The 13,628-nt window shown below is 35.5% G+C and overlaps 1 protein-coding gene across 4 annotated transcripts in view; it reads right to left on the bottom strand.

Annotated features, from left to right (window-relative positions):
• Nucleotides 1-2,795: 2,795 nt before the first annotated feature.
• Nucleotides 2,796-13,628, bottom strand: part of LOC112054933 (uncharacterized) — a 72,166-nt gene continuing 61,333 nt past the window's right edge. Inside the window, exons 1-4 of one of the 4 annotated variants that reach the window (XM_024094877.2) lie at nt 13,314-13,622; nt 12,871-13,027; nt 6,545-6,670; nt 2,796-4,493 (exon numbers count right to left, since the gene is read on the bottom strand). In XM_024094877.2, coding sequence (XP_023950645.2) covers nt 3,937-4,493; nt 6,545-6,670; nt 12,871-12,958 — 771 coding nt within the window. In that variant the 5' untranslated portion in view covers nt 12,959-13,027; nt 13,314-13,622 and the 3' untranslated portion in view covers nt 2,796-3,936. The other 3 variants (XM_024094879.2, XM_024094878.2, XM_052888379.1) reach the window with 3 other exon arrangements.

The following is a 13,628-nucleotide window of genomic DNA, read 5'->3' as shown; positions in this document are numbered from 1 at the left end:
GTGCAGCTAGTTCTATATTAGAACGAGTATCCAAAGCTGCTTTTATAGGATCTTACCAGGATAGGTAAGGAGAACAACACGAGCAGAGAAGGGGAGTGTTGATCGATCGTCAAGGAATTCCTTAACCCTACATCCAGTAGTCACAAGTCCTGGACTTCTGCTGAGGTTATTGAGCAAATCATTATCAGATGCTAAAGTTAATGACTGGGACTAACGGTTTAACGTGTTCTCTGACGCATGGAGTGTAAGCAACACTTTTTACTGAGAATTTCTTGACATAAAACCTCAATTGTTTATTATTAACTGACGTAGGATTCGAATCGTTAGTTTAAACCATTGGTTTTACGCAGTGGCGTAGCGTGCCTTGGAGGGGGGCCCTGTATCAAAATAAGTTGGGGCCCAATGAAGAATAAAGATTTCTTGCGAAAGTAACAAAAATGCTTGCTTAAAATAAATATGACAGTGACTTAACCTAAGTACCTAAAATTTGCTTTTTTTCGACTTTTGTCAATTTCTGTTCTGGCAGTTTTTATTATTTTTTGTCTCAGGGCCAGGAAGCACCAAATTAAGTGAGATTGTGGATTACATTTTACTGATTTTTGCTTTCACACTTAAGGGGCCCCTGTAGTCCAGTAGTCCAGGGGCCCCGCATCATTGATACGGCTGATACGGAGGTAGCTACGCCCCTGGTTCTACGAGTGATTTGTTTTCTAGAGCCTAGACCTCTTCAGTACTGAAGAAATGTTTCAACAAGACGAAAATAGAAAAGTAGGTCGGAATCCTTAAGCCGTCTAGACTTTATACCTGCCCGTAATATGAATAATGAAATTCTTGGAATTTGATATATTTTCAAGTACAATACATACAGATTTTCTGGAAATTGTGAATCTGCTTTGATGTTCGCAGACTTGTTATAATTTAGTACATTTTATTATTTTGAAAATACATAGTTGTTAGTTAAGCAATATAGTACCTATTTTAATATGTGTTTCATCGTATAACGTAGGTACGTATTAAGTAAATTTATTATTTATGTTACTAATTCAATTTATTATTTTATTTACCTATTTTTAGAAGAACTCAAAAGTGATTACAAAAATAAGAAAACTAATGACGAAAAAAGGTTTGGTTTGGAAAAAAGGTTACGAAAGATGATTCACAACATTTGTCAGGACAACCTAATTAACAAATCAAACTCTAACCAAAATAAGACCCTAGAATTTACGATTACATTGAAATTGTTTTCAATGTAATCGTAAAGATACAAAATAGGTAGGTACATTGAATGGTTTTTGAAAAATTGTTGAAATCCTAACAACTACTCGTACTCTTAGCATCAGTTTTCATTATTTATTTATTTTTGGTTTTTCTCGGACCAAGATGCGTTTTGAGCCGTAATTTTAATTTTGAGTTTTCGAATTTATTTTTTTGTATACTAAATAACTTAAAACAAAACCAACAAATGTTGTTAATAATTACTCTCACTTCACTACACTTCCATTCTGTATCATGACGATTCAAAATGAACAAACGATCTTAACGAATAAAAATATCTTTACTTAAGTACATTGTTGTAAGGATCATGTGGGCAGTGTCCTTGTTGTCGCGTCTGATTTATTAGCACATATCCCTCTGGATAGTCACATCTCACTGTTCGCAGCTGACATGTGCTTGCATCACACAACAGATAAATCCCCACAATGTTTTCGGTAAATGAATTACTTTATCTCAGCGGGATAATCTTGTTTATTTTCTCTAATCCTATTTTCCTTTTTTGTTCAGACTAGAGATACATCGACCACGGATTGTATTTTAAATAAATGGTCAATTTGTTACATACCTTGTGCCAACTGTGAACCTTAGAGTTAAATTTTTGTCTCCGTTTGTCTTCGTATACTCTTTCTCTTATAGTGAAATTCATAGACGTTGTAGGGACACCTCTAGATCATTCGGCCGCTGAGTGTCGTCGTTATCAACCCATATTTGGGTTGCTGAGCTCAAGTCTCCTCTCAGAATGAGAGGGGCTAGGCCAATATTCCACCACGCTGGCCCAATGCGGATTGGCAGACTTCACGCACGCAGAGAATTAAGAAAATTCTCTGGTATGCAGGTTTCCTCACGATGTTTTCCTTCACCGTTTGAGACACGTTATATTTAATTTCTTAAAATGCACACAACTGAAAAGTTGGAGGTGCATGCTCAGACCGGATTCGAACCCACACCCTCCAGAATCGGAAGCAGAGGTCATATCCACTAGCACGGTGTGCTGAGTGTCGAGTTAACCTCTATTTGTTTGAGAATTTGACACTTGGGTGAATGATCCACAGGGGCTGCCTTTACAACGTCTATGAATTCCTTTGTTAGAGGAGAAAGGGAAATGTTGGAATCATATTTTTAAGACATCATTGATAAATATTAAAATACCATATAAAGTTAGAACGAATCAAACGAATCTAATAATACTCCCCATTCCCCAGATGTTGATCCATCGCACAGTCAAAAGTAATTAGACAAATAAGTTGAAAAAATAAACAATTTCCTTCCATAATTTTTAGGAGGAAGAACTTTATGTGAAAGATCTTTCAAGGTTGAAATGTGAATTTTTTTACGAATGTATTACTTTTAATAAGAATGGTATCAATAGAAATGAGTAGACAACTCATTATAAATAAATAATGCCGTAGTTCAGAACCTCAAACGTGGGTGAAGCCGCTAACCATTGGTTTAAAGAAGGGGTATATCAAATAGATAGAAGGGGTATAAAGGGGTAACAAGGCAAGTATGAAACAACATAATGTATTTTTAATTTTTTTAATAAATCACAACAACGCATCGAAAGAACGACGGTGATATTTTAAAATGTATATCGTAAATTGTAATTGACTCTATGTCTACAAAAAATAATATATAACTATGTTTAGAGAACGTGCATGTGACAATGAAGTGGCATGTTATTTAGTAATAATGTATATTTACATAACGCTTTAGTCTATAAAGACATTTCGCCGAATCTATCTACATCAGTAAGTTGATCAATATCTTAAATTATGTGAATTACAGAGAACGTATACGTAGCATTAATTTTCACCAAAGTTACATTTAAAATAATATGAGTAAAATATTTAGTTTTGCATCTCAACACATTTTTGCATTATATGATGCTTCTTTGTTTTTTCATAGATATAAATGAGATAATTATATCTATGAAAAAACAAAGAAGTATAGATCTTTTATTTTTGGAAGGCGGTTTGGCGTTGTTTATTTGTAATAGTAAAGTATACAGACGTTTTACATGCGCGTTTGTGTGTGAAAAAAGAGCCTTAGCTTAGGGAATACATTTTTTATAAATTTTATCTGATGATAAAACAAGGTTGCTAGGCATCGCCTTAGTGTTAGAGTCTCTATGCCACGTCTTCCCCTGTATCACTTCTGAATAAACTGAAATAAACCGACTTCCTGAAATAGATTAGCAATGATATTGCACTGAAAAGGACATCTTGAATGACCACAAGTAAAGGAGATGGTCTGGAGTTATAGCGTCAGGAAGGAAAACCCGACTTATTTTTATATAGTAGATGACAACTTCCCCTGACTCCCCTATTTTTTTTTTTTTTTATCGGACCCTAGGAAAGTTACGCGTTTTAGTAAGGTCTAGTAAATACCTATTCAAGGTATTAATTTTCTGTGTGATATTCAATTGTAAATGGTTCCCAAATTAAAGTTTGTAACCGAACATAAAATTAACTCATCAACACATCTTAAAAATTGATACTTACTTGCTAAATATTTTGGCAATTACTTTGACGAGTCCTAAATGAACAAATTAGACTGAAACGACTTTTGTTCCCATAATTATATGTACAATACATACTTACATAAAGGTCAACACTATCATATATTCTCTATGAAAAAGAACATTTCGCAATCAATACAATATTACAATATCTCGTGCAATTGAAACACTGAAAATACTAATAGGTATACGTTAAAAACTAGTGTTGCGGATTTGTTTTCTTCAGCTGGGAGGTATGAGCTAGGAGCTGCAGGTGAAGCGTGGGTTCTTGCTTCTTCGAAACTCCCACTGCCTTCCCCTTCGTCTTCATCATCATCTGGCGGTACAGTAGCTTCGTGTTTCAAAGCCTCCGCCCGTGGACCTATCTCCGAATTAGCAATCGATGCTAAAGCGATCGTCGTTGATTGCGCGGCAAACACCGGCCCTTCCGTCGCTCGCACTTCGGTTATTACTTTATACAGATCCGTGCTGGTCACGTTCGCAAAAACTGAGGATTTTAGAAACGTTTCGGTGAGCTCGGTGGCGTTGGGGAGTGCTCTGTGTGAAAAATTGAGCAGCTCATTCCGTAACTGAGCCGAGTACGGCGCGTTGCAGAGCTGTTCATTGCATATGCAACTCATCTCTAATTCCAGTTTTGAGTTAAACGTTAATAAACACGGCGGATCCTTTGCAGCTGCACACGTTAGCGACGATGTGAAATCTGTGAAATAATAATGCTGTTAGTTAAAACTACTGCCGTAGCGTAATGGGATTATATAGTTCCAAAGTTTTATAAGAATGGCAGGCGTCCACAGATCCGCATCGTACGTATCGGATGCATCGAATCAAACATTTTTAATTTTCGTTCGTATCAACCCTTAATCGGGTCACGGCTGAGCTCGAGTCTCTCCCACAGTTTTTTGGCAGACTTCACACACAGAGAGAATTAAGAAAGTTCTCTTATATGCAGGTTTCCACATGTTGTGCATAATGAGACTACAAGATCATTACGATATTGAAATTGGTGAAATAAAAGATAATTTACGAGCAAACGTGTTATAAAACAATTAATTATTTAATTTCCTATTAAACGCTGAGCTAGCCGCTAGTTAATTTTAATCTATTTTATCTTTAATCGATGATGGTCATAAAATAATTTGCGGTTTTAATACGAAACTTTGTTATTGAAAACCGCATTTTGATTAATAACTCAATCAACAGTCTAATAATAATACGAGCTTACACGGCAAACGTTATTTGTCTTGTAAATTTTGGGTGGTCCACCCTTTTAAATACCATAAATAAAAAAATAGTTAAGAAGTTTAAAATGCATGTACATAACTTCATAAACGGACATGGCAAAGCTAAGACTGAAATTTATTGTTCCAGCTAATTTTAACGATCTTTTGGACACGGTCAAAAATCTTTTAAAAGATACGACTATTATACGAACGTGAATTGAAGGAATACTTTTTGGGATATCCTGTGTAGCGTCGCAGCCGTGGTCCACTCACATACATAATAATAATTTATGCTGTTTATTTTACTACCCGCTAATGATTGTTTTCTTTTATTTTCTATTTTTGTCTGTTCTTTTAACCAAAACCAACTGTGGTTTGTGTTGTATCATGGTTAGGCTTAATTTAAATATGTATAATAAAAAAATGTAGAATCTATATATATTATACTAATATTATAAAGCTGAAGAGTTTGTTTGTTTGTTTGATTGAACGCGCTAATCTCTGGAACTACAGGTCCGATTTGAAAAATTCTTTCAGCAATAGATAGCCCATTTATCGAGGAAGGCTATATATTATCCCTGTATTCCTATGGGAACGGGAACCACGCGGCGTCAGCTAGTAATAAATAAATATCAAGCTTGCGCGACACGAAAATGTTATATATTGAATGACTTATTAACATATTACTTTTAATATATTTGTAAGTATACAATCTGTACGCTAAAATTATAAAATTACAAATTTAATTAACACAAGTTTCGGGTAACATCTGCAAATCATGCACACACAACCCTTATTAAGCCCACACATTTAGAAACAAAAGGCTAATTAACTTAGCGCATCACCGTATTTTCAATTAAGTTAAAAGTTAATTGTACTTGTGCTTATGTAAATGTTGATAGCATAATGAGAAAAATGGGCAAAGAAGCAAATTCATTTTCAGAAAGTGTGTTTCCTCGCACATATGTTATAAAACATCGTATGACATACGTGCGCTTTGATAATTACAGCCTCTGCTTCCTTACTAAAGTTCCTTACTTGCTCAAAGTTTCAACTTACCGCACTTATATCATAATGTACTATAATCATATAGCTCATTTTATGATCAAAAATTGCAATTTTCATGTTCCTTGTAATTATTTTTCTTTATGTTATTCCGAATCGCGTGAGATGCTCATACTTTAGGAACATAAAGCTCGTAAACCTATCAACTAATTTAATACAATGTTTTACTAATTTTCAAGTTTTTCATTCTTTTAACCAGACCTTATTATTATTTGTTTTATTAAGGGTTTTGAATGGGTCTAGTCTATACTAATATTATATAGAGGTAAAGTTTGTTGTATTGTAGGGGGTAGGCTATATTTTATGAACGTATTCCCATGGGTACGGGAGCTACGTGGGTGCCTGCTAGTTTTGCTATTTTTACTAATTTTCAAGTTTTTCATTATTAAATTCGTTTTATTTAGTTTGAATGAGTTTGAAAGTTTTGAACGGGTCTATTATCTAATAATGCGTTTTTTCAACTCACTGGGCGTCCTAGCTACAGTGGCGCAATATGGCTCTCCGAGTGGGCACAGCACTGGCGCTGCGGTCAACCGGTCACAGTTCGACGACGCGTTGTGGACGCAGTGGTGACATCTTTGCGGCGATGAGTCTGTAAGCAAAACCAATACAGTGTAACCTAGATCACTGACATGCCAATCTAAGCCACAACATCTTAAACTCATTCGTGTATTTTTGTATTGTGAATGAACACAATAAGATAGTTAGGCTAACTTATCCATTTTAATATGACCCATTCCCCTCCAACTACTTGGGAAAGACTGTGCTAGGAATGGGTACGACAATAGACCAACGGGGTGAGGATCGAACCACCACACCTCGGTGATAAGTCCGACCGCTCTTACCGATAAGCTATTGAGGATATTGTAACCTAGATCACTGACATGACAATCTAAACCACAACATCTTAAACTCAATCGTGTAAATGTGTATTGTGAAATATTACAATAAGGAACTTAAGCTAACTTATCCTAATATCAGTGGTGACATCTTTGCGGCGATGAGTCTGTAAGCAAAACCAATACATTGTAACCTAGATCACTGACATACCAATCTAAACCACAGCATCCCAAACTCAGTCGTGTATTTTTGTAATGAGAAAGAACACAATAAGGTAGGCTAACTTATCCTAATAGCAATGGTAACATCTTTGCGGTGATGAGTCTTAAAGTAAAACCTCTGTTACCTAGATCACTGACATGCCAATCTAAACCACAACATCTCAAACTCAATTGTGTATTGTGTAATATAATCATCACTATCAGCCTATTTTTACGACAAACAACAGGCTAATTCATTACTTTGACATATTATGTTAGTTGACATATATGAGATTGTAAAAATTTTTATCCGGTACCTACTGACAACCGTTTGTGGATATCATACAATAGGTAAATGACATTTCTTAGTTAATTTGATGTTTGTTAATGGGCTTTACGGAATTACGTTATAGTCGTTTTACGTTATAGTTTTTAAACTTTTAGACCACGGCTCTACCATGAATATTTTTGTTCCTATGCATTTCTCTATTACATCTGAAATATTTTCTTGTTTCGTTCTTATTAGACCCCTTTTTACGTAGTCGGGTTAAAGTTTTTAAACTTTATTTTTTATTTAATATTTTTCCGTTACCCAATTGAGCCTAGCCTTGCAATATCTACTAGTACCTACGAATACCTACATCGTCGCATTCTGATATGAAAAGACTGGACCGCGAGAACTTTACGATTGCATTTTAAAGATACATTTTGACTTAAACTATATGATTTATATACATATTTGTAATGTGCTCTCCAGGCGCTACGGCGGAACAAATATACATACATACATACATACATACATACATACATACATACATACATACATACATACATACATACATACATAGACTACCAAAATCATTACCCTTCCTTTTAGCTAGCCGCCGTAGTCGGGTAAAAAATACGGTTGTTATTGTTTTGATGTTAATACTTTTAGGTAGCTAGCTAGTTAGTGAATTGACTGGCAGGCCTTCTTCCTTACAGGCCTTATCAAATGTTAATGATAACCACCGAGACTGCTTGACGTCTCCGAGACAAGTGACAATACTACCAACTCAGAGCTATTAATTTTTACTGAAACAAAGATAAGATCGGTAGGTGTTTCTTAGCCTGACCCAAAACTCGAACTCTCTCGTATTTTAGGCCACATGGCCTAAAAATAACTAGTACGATAAGAAAGAGGTTCTTATTTAGATACCTTTCAAGATTTGACCCACATAGTAACAGGGCACCTAGATAAAAGCTTGTAAAAATAGCCAGATTAGTGCAGAGAAAAGAAGGATCGATCGATTCATCTTTTGTGCTATGTTCACAAAAGGCAGTCATAACTCAATGCCTGCTACCCGTGGGGCCATGAACTACAACGCTGAGAGGAAATTCGCTCTCATCAGCAAGCATCGAGCTTTAAAAATACCTATACGAGTAAATATTATATTGCATTCTACAGGAAATCTTTATTTAACATGTGTCGAGTGTGAGAAGATTCTATATAATTGATACATAATTAATATCATATTTATAAATATATAAAAGCGTAAGGTCACTTGACGTAGAAAGTTGAAATTTGGCAGAGAGGTAGTTTATAGTTAGAAGACGTCCCCTAAGAACGGATTTTGCGAGAGGACCAGATTAAGGAGTTGGGACGAAGTCACGGGCGTCATCTAGTATTACATATAAAAAATTTAAGTATCATACTGTAATTTAAATAGCAATATATTCTCAAGTACTTGTAGTTGTTTCACGGTACTAAATTTTTTTTAAATTTTTATCTGTGTGTCTGTCTATAAGCACGCATAGCTTGACCAATTTTAATAGGACTTTCACCGAAAGATAAAGGAGGTAATTGAGCAACAGGCTACTTTCCCTCGTTTCCAGTGTGATGTGTGTAAAATTTTACGCGTAAGGAGTCGTGGGGATCCGCTAGTGAAGAATAAATAAATATGTAAAGATAAAACCTTGCAAGCGAATATTTGAATTACAATGTCTTGTCTATGCTTAGAAAGAAAGCATAGATTTTACAAGCGGATATTTTATAAGCGTCGAAGTCTCCTGGCCCCAACGGCCACTCGACTGTCGACTGTCGACAACAAACAACTCGCAGGAACACTCACAACTTCGTCTCGTCCGTCCGGCTTTACGCCTCTCTTTGACGCGCTTGTTTGTGATTTCTAAATTTATTACAAGATTTCATTACGATGGTTTAAGTTTTTTTTATATAATGCTATATAGACGGTGAACCCGTGAACCCCAGACCTTTGTAATTTTATAAAAGTTTGAAAGTTTGTCAGCTCATAATCCTACCATGAGTAAGTACGGTAGACAATTATGGAGTTTGGACCGTGGTGGCTTTGGGAGGTAGCAGGTTTTAAGGATCCAGACCCTCAACCGTCGGCCTTTTATTTCCAGTTAATTTTAAAGGAGAATGGGAGTCACTCTCAGAACTGTCGTACACTAATACATTTGTATTAATTAAAACTATTATTTTATAGGATGCTTGAAAAAAAATATTGAGATTTTACAAAACGGGAATCAAGATTACTTCTATACTTAGCATAGTAAAATGTTCTACTTGTTGCCTGAGACCGAAACGCCTTGTCGTATGCATAAAACAATCACGCAGTTGTATGTCAGCGGCGGTGTTTTTCAGTATAAATTCACATTTATTTGTATGCATAGATAGGGTACCATCAAATTTTAAGGTATATCTCTTTTCTCCCTGCTTTTCAAGATAGGTTACCATTTGCTTTTTTCTTAGTTTAATCACGATTAACAACTATTAACGGGTTTCCATTAAGTACGCTACTTCTATCTGTTAGTCCCAAAATACATGCAATCTCGCCATTCTCCTTTACATTTTGTACTATTATAAGATATTTATATGCTGGTACCCCCCTCAGGTAAAAAGATTTGCATATTTCCCGGTCTTTACCAATTTGTAGATATTGTGAGCCTATTTATAATTAAATCAAGAACGATTAAAATCATTAAAATGAAATTATATTTAGAATTTATTTATTTAATTTTCATTAGTAAATTCTCACGTAATGCCAATATATTAGTGCTGACTTTATAACAAAGTTCTAATTTATTAATATTCTGTACGTGACCGGAAAGTAAAACCGGTGAAAATTACCAAGTAGGTACAAATGAAAAATTTCTTCCTAAATTGCACCCTTAAGACCGCTTCCAGCCAAAAAATTTAAAAGTGGCAATTCTTTACGGTTAAAGAATAACTAAAACTAAAATGAAATTTTGACGGTCTTCGTAGCGCAGTGATATGCGCGATGGATTTACAAGACAGAGGTCCTGGGTTCGATCCCCGACTGGGTCAATTGATGTTTTCTTAATTGGTCCAGGTCTGGCTGGTGGGAGGCTTCGGCCGTGGCTAGTTACCACCCTACCGACAAAGACGTACCGCCAAGCGATTTAGCGTTCCGGTACGATGTCGTGTAGAAACCGAAAGAAGTGTGGATTTCATCCTACTCCTAACAAGTTAGCCCGCGTCCACCTTAGATTGCATCATCACTTACCATCAGGTGAGATTTTAATCAAAGGCTAACTTGTACCTTGTTACGTTATACTTATGTTTGAATATGTTGTATTGTAGAGGGTAATCTCTAAATTTACTTAACCGATTTTGACAATTCTTTTACTAAGAGTTGTTTTCTTAATGCTCAATTAAATGAAGATTTTCCCAGTTTGGTTAATTTTTCTTACTAGTGCATACCCTGATCGACAACCTTATGCACGCCACTGCTTCATAGCACGTCCCATTCAACTTCTAGTAGGTTAATAAAAAATTGCATAACTTCGAGGACACTATTGACCTTACCGTATGGGCACAAATCTTATTCAATAAGCGCTCTTGATTCTTTTATTCTGAACAAGTTGACCTTTTTATGTCGAGACGACGAGTATGTATACTGAGGGTACTTGAACAACTTTGTGCAAACTATAATGAGAGGATGGAACTGAGGGTGGAGAGAGATTGAGATGGTTAAGCAAAGTGGACCCAGTCCGTAATTGGGTGGTTGACTGTAGGGACAAGTAACACCTAATAAAACATAGGTGTATTAAAAATGAAAAAAAGATAATTAAATTAATAAGAGATCCGTGATAGCCCAGTGGATATGACTTCTGCCTCCGATTCCGGAGGGAGTTCGAATCCGGTCCGGGGCATGCACCTCCAACTTTTCAGTTGTGTGCATTTTAAGAAATAAAATATCACGTGTCTCAAACGGTGAAGGAAAACATCGTGAGGAAACCTGCATACTAGAGAATTTCTTAATTCTCTGCGTGTGTGAAGTCTGCCAATCCGCATTGGGCCAGCGTGGTGGACTATTGGCCTAACCCCTCTCATTCTGAGAGGAGACTCGAGGTCGGCAGTGAGCCGTATAAGGGTTGATAACGACGACAATAGGTGTCAGAATTTAATGTGGTAATTTTCTTGGACTGAGCGCATTAGGAAGCCCATTTACTGCTATTTATTGTTATTTATTAATGTTATTAGATAATGGTGATAATAATTAGTCGAAAACTGAAAATTAAAGTTATGAGGGTTCCAAATGCGCTTTGGTCCGAGAAGTTCTAATAGTCCACCATGTTAGCCCAATGTGCGCCCAGAATTAGCCATTTAATTCGCCTCAATGTTGACGTGCTGTTGATATCAACATCACCATCATTAACAGCCCATATTCATCTCACTGTTGGTTACGAGTTTCCTCTCAGAATGAGAGAGGTTAGGCTAATAGTGCACCACGCTGGCCCAATGCGGGTTGGCAGACTTCACTCACGTAAAGAATTAAGAAAATTCTCTGGTATGCAGGTTCCTCAGGATGTTTTTACTTCACCATATAACTAAAAGGTGGAGAGGATTTGAACCCTCTAAACTACGCCCTCCGAAGGCAGAGATAACACACATCTAGGCTATCATGGATCACATATATCCACTGGGCTGTCACGTATCCACTGGGCTCTACTTTAACTAAAAATTACCATTGTCAACTAGAAACATTTTAACATATTCATACGAGTACTATGTGTATTTGACACCAGAAACCACGAACGAGGTTTTCAATTTAGGAACCTGACTGACATTTAGATACAGAAGTTGACTATAATAGGGATGATGACAGTTTTTTAAATTGTATATAAATTATGAGTATGTTAATAGTAAAGCAATTTTGTAAAAATAACAAGGTATCTGCGATCATTACTTTCGGAGCTACAGGGATCTAAAGGGTCAGTTTTGCGGCACTGCCGTGGATAACTAAAAAACGCCTTATACAAAATGATACGAACTAATGACGTCGTAGGTACATAATGATCGTTAGATTTGTATCGCTCGTTATTTGTGCGTTTATTTTTATAGTTCATTTATTTAAAAAAATTACACATTTAATGTAAGGAAGCTAAACTGTATGAATTTTCATCTAATTACGATTAATTAATTATTTTTAATAGATTTTGAAATTATATAATCTTCTTTATTTTGCAATTATGCAAAAAATATTTGATTTTTATGTATAAATCAGTTAACATTGACCTTATTTACCTGAATGTATCATAAAAATCATTATATTCAAACCTAGTCATCATCCCCATTATTCATAACTCATTCATTGTTAAAGTTCTTTGTATTAAATCATGTACGCACGTCATCATATAGTAATGCTACTCTCTAATTTATATTATATTGAAACCTAGTCATCATCCCCATTATTAATAAGGTAAGTGATATGTTAACGCTCACCTTTCTGTTGTAAAGTCCCGGTCCAAGCGTCAGTCACAAACAGGGATAAAATACCCAACACCAGCATCGAGCACATTTTTACTTTCATTTGAATTACACTCAATTACTTCGCCTCAAAACCGTCGACTTAATTTAGACTATTATTTCGGGGTAGCGCCTAAAACAGATTGGTGAATAATTTTCGCATAAAAGCGCACAATTTAGCAAATTTACGCTTCATCGCCAGAGTACATTTTACTTAATCTCTTTCCTGTTCACAAAATTGAACAATTTGGCGGCTTAATTTGTTCAATTAGTTTTAATCACTCAGCAAATTAAATATATTGTGTAGATACTTATAAGTTAAGGGTAAGTAGAATTAATATGTTAACAATATTAAAAACTTGATTTAATCTATCTTTTGTTAAATTTTGTTTTTTTTTTAATACAATTATTTCGCTTACCTTAATTGTAGTTAAATAAAATACTATTTCTACAATTATGAATTCATACAATGATACCGTACGAAATCAAAGCTTCAAAATTTGATTATACAAATTACTCGAATAACTCGGTTGGTCTCAAATTTGGTTTTAATTTAAGTATAGCTAAATTAAGTATTTGATTTAGAAACTAGAAGGCGACACGAGTTATATTTATTTGGTAAATTATATTTAGTCACAAACCGATAAAAGACGAATGTTCAAATCGCTACGACGTAGCTGGGCGCGTAGCGTCTGCAGCTACGTCCCGTAGGCAACTGACGTAGCCGAGATGCT

Source organism: Bicyclus anynana, chromosome 22 (assembly GCF_947172395.1).
Source record: "Bicyclus anynana chromosome 22, ilBicAnyn1.1, whole genome shotgun sequence".
NCBI classification, from domain to species: domain Eukaryota; kingdom Metazoa; phylum Arthropoda; class Insecta; order Lepidoptera; family Nymphalidae; genus Bicyclus; species Bicyclus anynana.
The sequence above is the reverse complement of the archived record's forward strand: the minus strand, read 5'-3'. Positions and strand labels throughout refer to the sequence as shown.